At 54.4% G+C, this 14,011-nt stretch overlaps 2 protein-coding genes across 2 annotated transcripts; one reads left to right on the top strand and one right to left on the bottom strand.

Annotated features, from left to right (window-relative positions):
• Positions 1-976: 976 nt before the first annotated feature.
• BZA05DRAFT_340836 (SNF2 family N-terminal domain-containing protein) lies at positions 977-4,209 on the bottom strand (the record flags this gene model as incomplete). Its single annotated transcript, XM_051480983.1, has 5 exons — positions 977-1,437; positions 1,493-2,744; positions 2,800-3,764; positions 3,821-3,924; positions 3,977-4,209. 5 exons carry the CDS (start codon positions 4,207-4,209, stop codon positions 977-979), a joined length of 3,015 nt encoding a protein of 1,004 aa, XP_051337376.1.
• Positions 4,210-6,697: 2,488 nt separating this feature from the next.
• Positions 6,698-8,356, top strand: BZA05DRAFT_126098 (uncharacterized protein). Its single transcript, XM_051478738.1, has 2 exons — positions 6,698-7,247; positions 7,299-8,356. Exons 1-2 carry the CDS (start codon positions 6,796-6,798, stop codon positions 8,260-8,262), a joined length of 1,416 nt encoding a protein of 471 aa, XP_051337377.1. The 5' UTR covers positions 6,698-6,795; the 3' UTR covers positions 8,263-8,356.
• Positions 8,357-14,011: the final 5,655 nt, after the last annotated feature.

Consider the following 14,011-nt stretch of genomic DNA (forward strand, 5'->3'; position numbering starts at 1 on the left):
GCGCTGTTGTGGGCCTGTGGGTAGTGGGCACTGCTGGATCATGATTCATGGGGGATTTGGTTGGATTCTTAGGCGTGTGGCCGCCGCATGTCCGAATACCCATACGCCGTAATTGCAAGGCATTGTGACTTCGTGATTTCGTTGTATGATGGTATCGGCGGCTTTGGTGCGGGTGCCGTAAATACCTGTAGCCCGTAGGCTGTCCAGTGTCCACTTCGTGAGCACTGATCACTGAGAACCTACATACTTGATACTTCTGAGAGTGAGTCTCAGGTCTCTAGTAGCACCATATCCAAAGAACAATGGCATCGATTCGCTGGAAGTGTGACTCGTGAGGACTTGTATCGACGGGAGATAGGCGCGCCGCACAACCCGACTACAGCTACAACTACAGATTCCCTGAACCAGTCAAGGGGCCTTGGGATGAGTTGCCAACTGCCAAGTTCCAACTGTTCAATGATACAACGAAAGCCCCCGAACCGTCGGGCCAGTAACCAGTACCGTAGAGTAGGTACCAAGTAATCTCTGAAGTAATCTCTGCGAAAAAGAAGTAGATACATCACATCGAGCCCAGTACAAATACCCTTCGTCGTCGTCCGTCGTCATCCCCGTCGCCCGATCAAATCCTCGAAAACCAACCAATTGCAGAAAACTCATTCGAAGTTTACAAAAAGACCTCTAGGTAAAGCATACAGCAAAAAAAAACAAAAAAAAACAGAACACACAAAAGAACACACCCAACCTAGGAAAGATAGGAAGGGAACAGGAACAACACAACAGCAAGCAACCACACCAACCCTTTTTTTACCCATTACCAGAGAAAAGCAACCGGCTCCTAAAGAAAAGAAAAAAGAGACCCCCAGAACAGAATTAGAATCTAGAAAAAGAAGAGTCCCGTAGTACCCTCCCCCCGTATGAGTCGTGCTGATCTAATCTAAGTGAGCGTGTTAGTAACGCCGTTGCCGGTGGCGGTCTGCTACTGGGCCTTGGCCTTCTTCGGGGTCTTCGCGGTCTTAGCCTTCTTGGCGGACTTCGGGGGCGCATACGAGTCGACAGTCTTCCTCCTGCGCTTCTTGCCGGCGGTTTCATCCTCCATGAATAGGGCGGGCATCTCGTCGACCGGGGTGGCGACCTCGCTTCCCTGGACGGTAGTGCCATCCATGGTGAGTTCCGGCGGGGCGGCATCGCGACGTTCCTTCTCTGCTTCCCAGGCCTTGACTTTCTCCTCGCAAAGCGCCTTAGAGTCGATGTCGTACGTGTGGAGATGGATGCAGTGTTCACACTTAATCCAGAACGCCTGCTCGATGGGGCCGAAGTTGAGAAGATCGAGCTCGGGAAGGCTCTCTCCGATCAATTCGGTCTGCTCCCAGTTCAGACAGTCCTCACAGTATCCATTCTCACACCAACGGCAACGGAAGATGAGACCTCCGGCGTTAACTATGAAATTCTGATTAGCGATTGTAACTGTATGCGGAAAGGAAGTGGGTAATACCTGTCTTCTGCTGACACTCGACACATTCGTGCTGAGGGCAGTAGAAATGTCCGACCTTACTACCCTTAAGCCTAGGCTGAAAGTCTTCGGGAAGACATCCGTCATGATATACCCTGGGGCAGCCAGAACACGTGTGTAGAGTTCCTCCATTAAAGCAAATCTGACAGTAGTCCTGGTGCTCGATAGCCTTCCTCTTGCGCTTGGGAGGCTCCGCAAGTCTAGGGTCTTTACCGGCGAACGTGGCAACGGCTTCCCAAGTGTCGTTACCGATAGTCTCCTTCAAGACGGGGTGACCATCAACCATGACAACACGTTCCATGCCCATGCGCCTGTCAGAACGAGCCCAGTCCTTCGCGATGTCCTTGTTGGAATCGGTCGATTTCTCGTGTCGTTTTCCTTCGAAAACGCGGGTCTCGACACGCTCCATCTCGGAAAGCCAACGACGCTCTTCTTCAGCCGTTTCATCGCTGATACCCTCCTTGTTCTCGGTCTCCATCTTCTCTTGATAGTCACGGCACTTCTGGATGGTAGTCTCCCAATCCCATTGCAGCATCTCCGTGGGGTCGATCTCAGGCCTTGCAATGGCACGAGAACCAGAGCGAACAAGAGCCATCAGCTGGTTGGTCGACAGCGTGGGGAGATTGTCTTCGGTGTCGCCGTTGAGACCAGCGGATGAAGTCTGCGTGTGAATATCACGCATTGCTTCGGTGACCTTCGCCGAGAGGTACAGCTTCTTCCGGATGCGGCCCATCATCTGCTCTTCCACCGTACCCTGAGTGATCAGACGGTAGATGGTAACCGGATTCACCTGGCCGATTCTGTGGGCACGGGCCTGCGCTTGAAGATCGGCCTGCGGGTTCCAGTCGGACTCCAACATGACCACATCAGACGCACTCGCCAGGTTGATACCCAGTCCTCCGGCGCGAGTCGAAATCAACATAACCTTATAATTGGGGTCATTATTAAAAAGTCTGATTCCGAGGTTTCGTCTGGCTCTCGGTGTGGTGCCATCTAGTCGACCAAACTTGAACTTGCTGCCATCGCCTCCCTTGAGATGCAAGAAATCTTCGCAGACGTCGAGCATCTTGGTGAACCCTGAGAAGATCAGAACCTTCTTCCCTTGGTTCATGCAAAGCTCGTCGATGAGCTTATCGAGGAAGATCATTTTCGACGACGCCAACATGATCGTAGCGGAGTGATCCGCCACGCTCTCGGGTTCTGCATTGGGGAGAAGGTACGGGTGATCGCAGCACTAGAAGCATGTGAGCATGAAACAGTAAAAAGAACTTCACCCGGGAGGGGCATACCTTGCGTAGCTGCATCAATAGATTCATGAGTTTTCTCCACTTTCCGTCCGATGAAGTGCTCTCCGCCACAGCCTGCTCAACGATCTTCTTGGTGTCGCCCCACTGGTCGATCTCAAGCTCTTCCAACTCCTGATCGTTGACGATGTGCTCGCCCCTGATCCCATCTTCGGTCTTGATAGGATCCTGTTGCACTTTCTCCTTTGAGTTTGCAAAAACACCCTCGAGAAGTCCCTTGTCGAGCCTGGTCAGGAGTCGCTTGTACCAGAATCTCTGCATGGGTGTCAGAGGCAGGAACATGATCACTTCCGTCTTCGTGGGCAGTCCAAGATTAACTCCGATGCTCTCTTTCATACGACGAAGCATGACCAACTCGAGGAGCTTCCGAGCGTTGTCCATGACACTGAGATCATTCTTGCCGAGAGTTAGGTCGAAAGCATCGCTGAACAGTTTCATCGTCTGTTCCGTGAAGACATCCGGGTACAACCAGTGAAGCAGTGCCCAAAGCTCGGTGAGGTTATTCTGGAGAGGCGTTCCGGTCAAGATCAAGCGATATTCGGCGGCGAGTCCCTGCAGCGCCAATGCGATGTTCGTCTTGTCATTTTTGATCTTGTGTCCTTCATCCAAAGCAACATAACGCCAGACAAACGCACGGCGAAACCAAGCCTTCTCACGCTCAAAGACCTCGTAGCTGGTTACAACGACATCGTATCCGCGTCCTTCGCCTTCGGAATCGTCTGCACCGAATAGCTCACCGGTCTCGGCCACCTTCTTGAGTCTCGCACGCTCTGTAGTAGGTCCGTGAAAGCGCAGGACACGCAAATGAGGAGTCCATTTCTTGCACTCCGCTATCCAGGAAGAAAGCACCGAGAGTGGGCAAACTACCAAGAACGGACGCTGATGTCCTGCGGGCACCGGCTCGTAGGTGGTAAGGTACGAGAACAGAGACAGTGTCTGCAGAGTCTTGCCTGTACTTCATGTAAGCGTCCGAATAGTCGGGGCTACGGAGCGGGAGGAAACATACCAAGACCCATCTCATCACCTAAGATGCCAGAAGCACCGTTCCTGTAGAGCCAGAGCAGGTACGAAAGGCCAGACAACTGATAAGGTTTCATGGTAGCTTTGACACTGCAGATTCCGTTAGATACATCTCAGGTGTCATTGGGCAACAGATACATACTGTTTGGGCTGTTTGTCCAAGAGCTCATAAGGAACCACTTCTGGATACTTGATGGTTTCAACGCGTTCTTTCTGGTCGTCTTCGGCCTTGACATTATCCCGGACCTCGACTTCGAACTTGGCATTGCCATCCTCAAGCTTGACGCCATTCACCGGGGCCTCAGTCTTCACCGAGTTGGGCTCGCCAGTAACATTTGACTCCGCCTTGACAGGAATCTGAGGGCTGTCCTTCATCGTGACGTCCGGATTCGAGGCAGACTCCAGGAGTCTCTTCTCAGCCAGTTTGGCGATGTAATTCTTCTCTGGCAGTAAAGGCTCATACAGGTCCCTGTACTTAATGTAGAATTCGTCCCGCTTTCTCTTGGTCTCCTCGAGTAACATGCGAATCTCCGTCCTAACAGAATATTCGCCCTCGTCATCTCCATCTCCGACCTCATCCGGATAGTTCGGGTCCCCGGCATCGGGCAGAACACACGAGACTCCGGCACGAACACACCCTCCGCACCGTGGCTTCTTCCTATCACACCTGCGTCTCGCATCACGACACGCTTGGCAAGCCTTTCCAGCTGGCAGACGCTTCTGTAGGTGCTTCTTCTTCCCGGACTTCCGCTTCTTGGTCGTCCGCTTGCGGTTACTAAGCGCAGTATTGCTATCGACGTAGTCGGCCAAACCCGCCGGAGCAGCGAGCGAGCCACGGGGCCTCAAGGATCGACCTGACCCTACACCACGCTCAGCTCTCTCCTTCACGGGCTCCTTGTTCTCCTCCTGTTCTTCTCCCTCCTCCTCATCCTCCTCCTCCTCCTCGTCATCATGGTCCTCATCCTGGTGCTCCGAGTCGCTACCCTTCCCATCCGATGAATCCGACGAAATCTCGTAGAGTCCTACGCTCTCGCGTCTGGGACGGAGTGAGCGACCTCCCGAAGAAGAAGCTGCTGCTGCTGTGGTGGCATTCCCGGCCGCGGCTTCGGATTGGTGGGCTGCGCGGGAGGAGGTCGAGGCCTTCGAGGAAGGTGCAGCGGGAGCGGGAGGCGCAGAGGCTTTGACGCGCCCTGAGGTGCGCCGGCTGCTAGGTCCAGGGGAGCCCCCGGATGACGCGCTGGCGGGTGCCATAGCGTACGCGGGGCGGTTGGGATGTTGACGGATTCGCTTGCGCTGATGCTGGTGCCGGTGCTGGGGCGCGACGCTGGGCTCGGGCTCGGGCTCGGAGTCGGAGGAGATGTAGATGGGACGGCGACTCGAGGAACGGAAAGGGGCAGGAGCGGGAAGGAAGCTGGGTTGGACGCGAGAGATGGGGAAAGGGTGGTGGTGGGCTGGGAGGTGACGAGGGGCAGCGACGAAAGGAGGTGGAGGTGGTGGGCGAGGCTGCTCTGACTTTTGAATGTGCGGCGGTGGGGGCAGGAGGAAAGGGTGAACGGGGTTGCTGTCGCCGTTCGAAGCAGAGGAGGAACGCGACAACGACGAGTTTACGGTTGACGCTAGCGTGTGGGTGGTGGTAGCGCCATCGGTTTTGGTGGCGGACTTGGGCCTGGACATTTCGGGTTTTCGATGCACGAGGCACGCCGCACTTCTTAGAGAGACAGAAAGGATGGGAGTCGGATGCATTTATCTACGTGACGATTTGCTATGTACATCCATTCCACGACCGGACCGCACGCCTTTCACGCCGATGTTTGAGCGTGCGTTCCGTTCACAGCATTTTGGGCGTTTGCCATTTGCTTGTTCTTTCTGCTTGCCCACTCGACGGCTGGAATAGAATATGCACGTTCCCGCGTCGAAGAATCGCCACCAAGGATGCGGTCGAAGTATTCGAAGCAGTCTAGAGACCTTCCCCAGAATTCGCTGCACCTGGTGGAGTGCGACATTCGAGCAAACGCCGCATAGCAGACTCTTCACAAGTGAAGCGAACAACGATCGCCCTCCTCCCACTCCTCCGCCTCCTCCCACTCCTCCTCCCACTCCTCCTCTCCCACTCCTCCGCCTCCTCCCACTCCTCCGTCTCCTCCTGCTACTACTCCTCTTTATGCCCCCCTCTCCTCCTCTCCTCCTCTTCATCATCATCCTCCCCTCCTCTTTCGCGGACCACGTGTAAAGAATGTCGATTGAACTTGCTTTTTCGACGCGGTCCACACACAGCAGAAAGCGGCAGTTGCTGCCGATTCCAGGGGGACGCGTTAAGCATGCGGCTCGTAGCGATACCAAACGAGTGACCCTACATGACACCATTGCCTATCGTCTGGTGGATCAGTTGACAGCGCTGCCGCCGATAAGTTTATATCTCACCTACCAGATGACGAAAGATGGCTGCGGAAACGAGCTGCTATCTCTGGCTTCCTGGGGACGAGCGTCAATGCCTGCTCGCTAATCCAGACGTTCGGTGGACACGCTTGGGCCCTGATGGCCGGATGTGTCCACAGATTCGATTAGCGAGTAAAGTAGGCTTCGCCGGGCCCGAGAGGGCGCACCATCCATTGGGTTCAACGTTGTGGGGCTGTCTTCTGTGTTCTCCCACTTGTTTGACTGCTCTATCCGTTTGTGATGTGCCATCCGAGACTCGCCGTTTCCCCCGCACCGGCGCCTCCGTGCGCACGAGAAGCGGTCTCCCCCCCTGTCAGGAACGGACCTGAAATAGCAGCTCTCCATGGACCATGGGCCCTGTGACTTCCAGACCTACCTATTGGAGTGAGGTAGCACAGATGTCTTTCTCGATCTACTCCACCGCTTTCTCTCTCTATCGCCCTCTCTCTCTTCCCCTCTCTATCTCCATCCCTCCCTCCCTCCTTTTCTCTCCCCTCCTCTCTCTCTCTCGCTCTCTGTTACGCCATGCGCCTGCCAGATACTTTTCTAGCCGAGCTCCGCGCGCCGCTGTCGCAGCTGCCCGAGCTCGCGCAGAGTTTCGAGAGTACCTTCAACGACATCGCAGCGCACTCTCGCGCACAGTTTCTGCCTACGCCGATCATCTCTCTGCCGGACGGATCCGAGACAGGAACCTTCCTCGTTCTCGATCTGGGCGGCTCAAATCTTCGTGTTGCCATTGTCGAGCTGCTCGGCAATTCCGGGGGTGATGGGGATGAACGATTGAGAATCTCGCCGCAGGGAAGCTGGCTGATACCCGAGTCGCTCAAGAGCGGAACTGCCGATACGCTGTTTGGCTGGGTTGCGCAGCGGACGGCGGAGATTGTGCAGGCGTATGTAGCGACGCTGGCGGGAAAGGAGCGGGAGGAGGTATTCGCAGAGGGGATCCGCGTCGGCGTGGCGTTTTCTTTCCCGATGCAGTGAGTCCCGGGCTACCGTCTTCCTGCCGAACCCAGCTGACGATGCCGCAGACAGGAATCGCACACCTCCGCCGTAATAATGCGTATGGGCAAAGGCTTCACCGTCGAGCGAACCAACAATCTAGCCGCGCTCCTGTTGAACGCCTACGACGCTCTTCCCGCTACCACCACCGCCACCACTGCCTCCCCGCCCCTGCGCATGACCGCAATCACCAACGACTCCGTCGCCACCCTCCTCTCGACCGCGTACCTCCGCCCACCCAGCGCCGGCACCCACGCCGCCGCCGGAATCATCGCGGGCACGGGCACAAACGCCACCTGTCTCTGCCCTGTCGAAAAGCTTGCCGCTGATAAGCGCCGCGAAGGCGCACAGGTGATTTTGATGAACACGGAGTGGAGTCTCTACGGCACACTGCCGTCGCTGGTGCCGATCCGGACGGCGTGGGATGAGGACCTGGCTGCGCGTAGCGAGAAGCCGGGGTTCCAGCCGTTTGAGGAGATGGTGGGCGGGAGGTATCTCGGCGAGCTGGTGAGACTGGCGGCGGTGGAGTTATTTGCTGCCGCCGGGGATGTGCCGCTGCCGCAGATATTGACGATGCCCTATGCGGTCGATACAAAGCTGTGCTCGAAGGTCGAGGGGGCGGCATCGGTGGACGCCGCGACGGAGGTGCTGCGGACATACTTTGGCTCGGGCTCGGCGGAGTTCTGGGATGCGCAGCGAACCGCTGCGTTCCGGGAGATTGCGGGAGCGGTCTCGGACCGTGCCGCGGCACTCGTTGCCGCTGCGACCATTGGCGTGCTCGCCGTCAATGACGAGCTGGCGGGCGGGAATAGGAAGGTCGTCGTAGGGTTCACGGGGACGGTGCTGGAGCTGTACTGGAGGTTCAGAGAGAGGTGTCAACAGTTTCTGGATGTACTGGCGGGAGTGGGGAAGGTGGAACTCGTCGGCGCCAGGGATGGCGGCGTTATTGGCGCGGCTGTACTGGCTGCTATGGTGGAGGCGGGGACTACGTGATGGTTGGAACTTGGAAGGTATCCTTACATACGAAGTACTTGAAACGACGTTGGCGGGGAGGAGATAGCGAGGCGTGGTGTTGGTAAACTATAGACAGGATGTCGGGATTCTGCAGACCTAGATGGATATTAGAGACTTCAATACCTCAGTTCGCCACGGCAATGGTTAATCGTTCACATGGCGCAATTCATATGCTTGGACAGCTAGAGCTGCTGGAGCTGCCGGATCGAATAAAAGCTGCCATGTCGATCAAAAGCTTCTGGAACGCATAAAAGCTGCTCGATCAAATGAAATCTGCCAGATCGAATACTTAAAAGCTTCCGGAACGAATAAAAGCTTCCATATCTACCTAATAAGAGCCGCCAGCCTGCTAGCTCGATTATCCTGCTTCTCGGCTGTCGGGCTGAGCTGTTAAGATTCCTATGCAGCTCCAGATTTTGTATGTATAACAGTAGAAGCGGGAAGTCGGTGGCTCTCGGCTGAGGAGCTGCACCAAGCATCGGCGGCAAGCTCGTATGCATACTTCATATAGTAGTCCTCGGACACGGTTTTAACTTTTGTGTTCCTCTCAGTCTCAATTATTGCCCTCTATGAGGCCTGAGAAATGGCGTCGTGCCCTAGATGCGGCGAGCGGGGATAGGCCTGAGGGGGCCGTGGCCGTGGGAAACCCTGCCGCCCACCCCCGGTCCGCCTCATGGCAGAGCACTCGGTACCTACTTAACTACAGAAAGTTGAATCGACTGGTGCGATAAGCCTGAGCCACTGGCAAAAAAGTGACCACAATGCCAGGCCCTCCAACATTTGGCCGGTGCAAACAGGAACGCTGGTTAAAACAGTTCAGTTCTGGTTTGTTTCGTTTTCCGTTCCCAGCTCTTGGTATCCCATCTCGAACATCATCGGGGGGGGAGTGAGACTCACGTTCTGCGGCTTGACGGGCGAGGGCTCAACGGCGGCGGCGGCCTACTACTACTCGGGAGAACTGGTGGGGACAACGAAATACGGAATACCCATTGCGAGATAGTGAGTGTGTGTGTGTGTAGGAGGACTGTGACGAGTGTAAACGGTGTTATGAGCGAAAAATTAGTGAGGATAGGCTTGAGTCGAGTGGCTGGCGATGATGAAGATGGTACGAGAGATGGAGGAAAGGGAAGGGATAGCGGACGAACCAAGGACTTTATATCTGGTATGTAATTGGTCACGCTTCCCGTTGAGTCGTTTGGACAGAATTCTATCAGAGATATAGAGCCACTGGAACTTGAACCTTGTGACGGTTCCTTTCGGTGGGTTTGCTCGAAATCTGCTTCTATTACGGGTATGTCCGAAAGCCAAAGCCAAAGCCAAAAAACGTTTAGATTGCATCAATACTTGCCCCGTACTTGAGCTTCTTTCCTGATTACCGGTTTTCCGCGCTGCACTGTATCATACCACAGGGGATTGAGATGTGTACTAGTGCATGTCCCCACCAAAGGGTTGAAGTATGTACATACACTAGGTAACAATTTTTGTCCTCTGCGAGGAAAGAAGGAAGAGGAAGAGTCCCGTGGTGGATTTCAGGCTTCAGCAGGTGGTGGTGGTCCAGACCGTCCACCGCCCACCGAAACCGCCCACTCTGGCCATGGGGATATGACTCGACCAACCACACATACTTGCATACACGTGTCTGTGCTACTCCGCTTCTAGGTAGCCGGCGGGAAAAAGATAAGTTTTCATGAACGATCCAGCGGCGGGGGCGTACTGCTTATGCATACCATCCTCAAACTTCAGCAGTGACATACCCAAGCTTTAAAGTTTGCCTTTGGTTGTAGGCATTATACGCACGATCTTTTTTTTAAGCATTTTAAGCATTTTAGCATTCGATCTTAGTAGACCATGGCTGTAGTACTTATCAATGCATAATCTAATGGGCTCACGCAAACAAGAAATATGGCGAGCATGAGTGATAGGTTATGTATGATAGGACCGTACTACTCGGCCGTCATCACCGGCCACCAGGATCTCGCTTCTCCCGGTCCGGTAGCCAACGTACGATACTCGCTTTCTCATGGGACATTCACTCATCGGCCGTGCCTATAGGTAGTACCCCCGATTCCCCACCCCCGTCCCAAACCGAACCGAGCCGAAATCTCTCCCGCATACCCACCGGCCCCCATCCCGCTACCTTACACCCCTCGCGCCGCCCTTACTGCGCAGCCGTTGAGCGAAGCAGTACGTGGAAAGCCACGACCATGGTCCATATACCTACCTAAAGTACTAGGTAGGTCAAAAGTTTTCGCACAGGGGCCATTTTACACTAAAAATGCCCCTTTTTCATGCAACGTAAATCTAACCTCCACCTGGCCGAAGAAAAATCATCTCTTTCATAGAAGCCTTAAGATCATAAGCTTTTTCATCGATAAAAAACTTGACTTTTACCTCGGATTGGTGGTGTACGATGTTGTATTGTGCAAAAGTTGAAAAAGTGGCATCAGATTTTTGTATGGAGCTCCTATAGAGAGATGTACGTCTTACTTATCTAAAACTGCCCAGCCCAGGACCCTGGTTCACCATAGCGAGCCAATGCGGTTGATTTCTGAATTCGACTCTACGAGATTCCAGATGGTCTAACAATTCGTCTATCGCGGGGAGGATGTCATGATAGGTGCAGTACTGGTTTTGGATTACTCCTCTGATGATGCTGCCTACCCATGGGCCATGGGAGTGCGGCGATTGAACCTCTGGATGCTCTCGAGTCTCCAGAGCTTCAACACCTTCCGTCCTTAGGGAATGTCGATGATCAGTGAAAATCATTTTTCACTCGGAGAACAGCCGTTCAACCCCGGGTCCTCAGCCGACATGGCTAGGATGGGATGGGGCGAATAGCAATCGCCATTCCATTCGGCCCAGGTTAGGAAACAGTCGTTGCTGACGGGTCCCAACTTCCAGCCACCCGGCCCATTGAATCGCCGCGGGCTGCGTGACTGTTTCGAACATTCCTCTCGAGTCTCGACTGGCAATGAGCAATAGTTCTTGAGCTCGTCAACCGGCGCCGCGTCCTGCACAGGTATTACCTCAAACCAGCGCTCAAATCCTCCGGCGTCCTCGTTGTGGACTAGATTTTCGCCCTGTGGGTTTTGGTCCTTGGGGTGGCTGGCGACTGGCGATGGAGGCGTTCGTAGGTAGTTGGCGACCATGACGGCCCTGCGGAGGGGAAGGTTAGAGCCTGCTACCAAAACGTGTGTGTGAGGAAGGGTGAGGATCGAGACATACTCCTCGTGTAAGTTTTGTGGGCAGATGATAAGTTCCGGAATAAAATCGATTGCGCCCACAAGGGGCTCGGATCGAGAGATATATGCCACCGAGGGCTGAAGAAGGTGTTGCTGTGATTGCTGGGATTGTGAACAGTCAAGAAGAGAAGAGGTGTTTGTTGGCGGCGGGCGTGGGTGATGTGTGCGGAGGTTCGAAAAAGACATCGCGGCCTACTAGTAGGCCGGGCGTGCTGCGGCCGGAGGGGATGGGGTTGGGGTTGCGAATCATGTGGAAGCACTCGGAGCTTGCAAAAGTTCGAATCGGCTAGGTAGTTTGTTGGGAATGAGAGTGTTGCATGCGAAATAAACCGAAGATCTCTCTCTCTGGAAATGAGAGTGTTGCCCGGGCCCTCTTGTATGCGGCACTAGATTGCTATTCTCTATCATTCCGGAACTGAGCCGGATGGATCTACAAAAGTCCGAACGGACTGATAATCGAACAAACAAAACAGAAACTTGGAGCGGGTTGAAGGCCGACTGAGTCCGCTCGACATTAGGGGATGGGGGGATTCGCGACTTGGAATGACGTGGAATCGGTCGGAATCGGTGGTCGATTTTTCAAGCCATCGAATTGCAGTCCGTAACACTTCCAAGATTTAAGCCGTCAAGCATCAATCTACCATCAATTTTATTGTCTACCACAAGCCTTTGCCTTCTAGTAAAGAGGGCTCGGAAGATTGCCCTATGCCCCCCCCCACGAGCCCAGATCTGTACTAGTATCGATAATGAAACGTACACGGTTTTTAGATTTTCTTGCTTTCTGGATTGTCTTTTATGTGATGAGGATTGACGGCTTCAAAACTTGAGGAGCCATTGACTTAGACCTCTGACGAGCATCCTACATTAGTGCTTAAGTAAATGCAAATGAGTCGCGCCTGCGGCCAGCACATTTCACCTTCCCGCTTCTTCTCAATTCCGCCACAGGGGTTGATCGAGCAGAAGGTGCTTTTGTTGCAATAGTAAGCAGGACAACTATGCGGTCATTCAATGTGCCATTCCCGTACAACAAGATGATATTCAACTAAATTTCTGTCTTCACTGCTCAGTATATCCGTCACAACTCAGCACTCGCCACACCTCCCTTCGGCTGTGTTGGAATTGAGAGAAGAACTTGACTTGATTGGTGTATTGATGCGAGAAAGATGAGATAGAAGACTGTTTATAAAGGCAAACGGGCTCGTGTAGACGACGAGATGAAGCCGGGCCTCAGACAGAGGATGCGACGATAACCGTCGCCGTCGCCGGACTGGGCTGGGGGCTTGAAGGCTTGAAGGCTTTCAGCTAGAGTAACGAGGCTGATTCTAATGAGAAGCCATAGACAAATTACAATGCTAAGCAGCCACGAAGGAAATGAGGGTAGTATGCACAGGACAGTGGAAAGTAGCAGTGACACCGGAACAGGTAATAAGACGCATAATATCAACAGACTGTGCTCAGAATTCTCCCGCCGGCGCATTGCTTCAGCCTTCGGCAGCCTCCGGTACTTGCGCTTCACGCCGTGCAGAAGGCGGCAGTGTGCAGTGTTCGCCATGGTCTGTTCTGTTCCGGTTGGGGACCGGACAGAGCCGCTCATGGTCTTCCAGTAGAAGCCCCCAAGGCTGAGTGAGTGGCCCTCACAGACGAAGAAGTACCGAGGACCGGATCCGGATGGGAAGGTACGGTCTGCAATCCGCCGGAAGACTGCACAGTGCGTCTTCGATGTGGGGTAGTTGTCCCCGCATTTTTCGCACCATTCGTTTCATTGATGATTGGAGCGAACAATTCCACCGGTGAATATCCGGCACGACATTGAATTATGCTACTCTCCAGCTGTTCCCTTGTCGGGAGTCGAGACAAGCCTCGTCGAAGCATCCCTGGATCCGGGGCCGGACCGGGAACGCAGCACGCTGAAACACGTGCGAGCGGGAGGCGGCAGGATGAAACGCGGGAGCGCTCAGGTACAGCGGTGGAGTGCAGGCTCAAGGATCGCAGCGGATGCAGGTCGGATAGAAAGGCCATACATACGCCGCACGCACTCTCGGGACATATATCCCCGGCATGCGAGTCTTCGTTGCGTCCCGAATGACCGATAATCCATATGGGCGTCGGAACATCGGCATCGGTTCCACGAGACCGTGGCCGTCAGAGTGACTGGTAAAACGTTTGGCCACGGTATGCACGGAGACAGTCCTCATGGCACTTTTTTCGGTTCCATTTATTAATCTACGTTAAACGCAGTTGAATCGTGTTCGGCAGTGGCCAGACACGGAAGGCAAGAGACGGCCTGTCGATCGCACGTTGCGTCATCGCCCTCCGGCCGCGCGCGTGTTGATCGATCTATCTGCGACTTTGGAGGGAATTGGAACGCAGATGATGACACGTTCCCGCACCACCACCATACTCCACGGCCACCTTCGAATCGGTGCGCGTGGATCGGTTGATGAGGTGGAAACAGGCGCACGCGAGCACCTCGGTGTTGAAGTGCT

Source organism: Tricharina praecox, assembly GCF_024521635.1.
Source record: "Tricharina praecox strain CBS 144465 chromosome Unknown BZA05scaffold_21, whole genome shotgun sequence".
NCBI classification, from domain to species: Eukaryota; Fungi; Ascomycota; class Pezizomycetes; order Pezizales; family Pyronemataceae; genus Tricharina; species Tricharina praecox.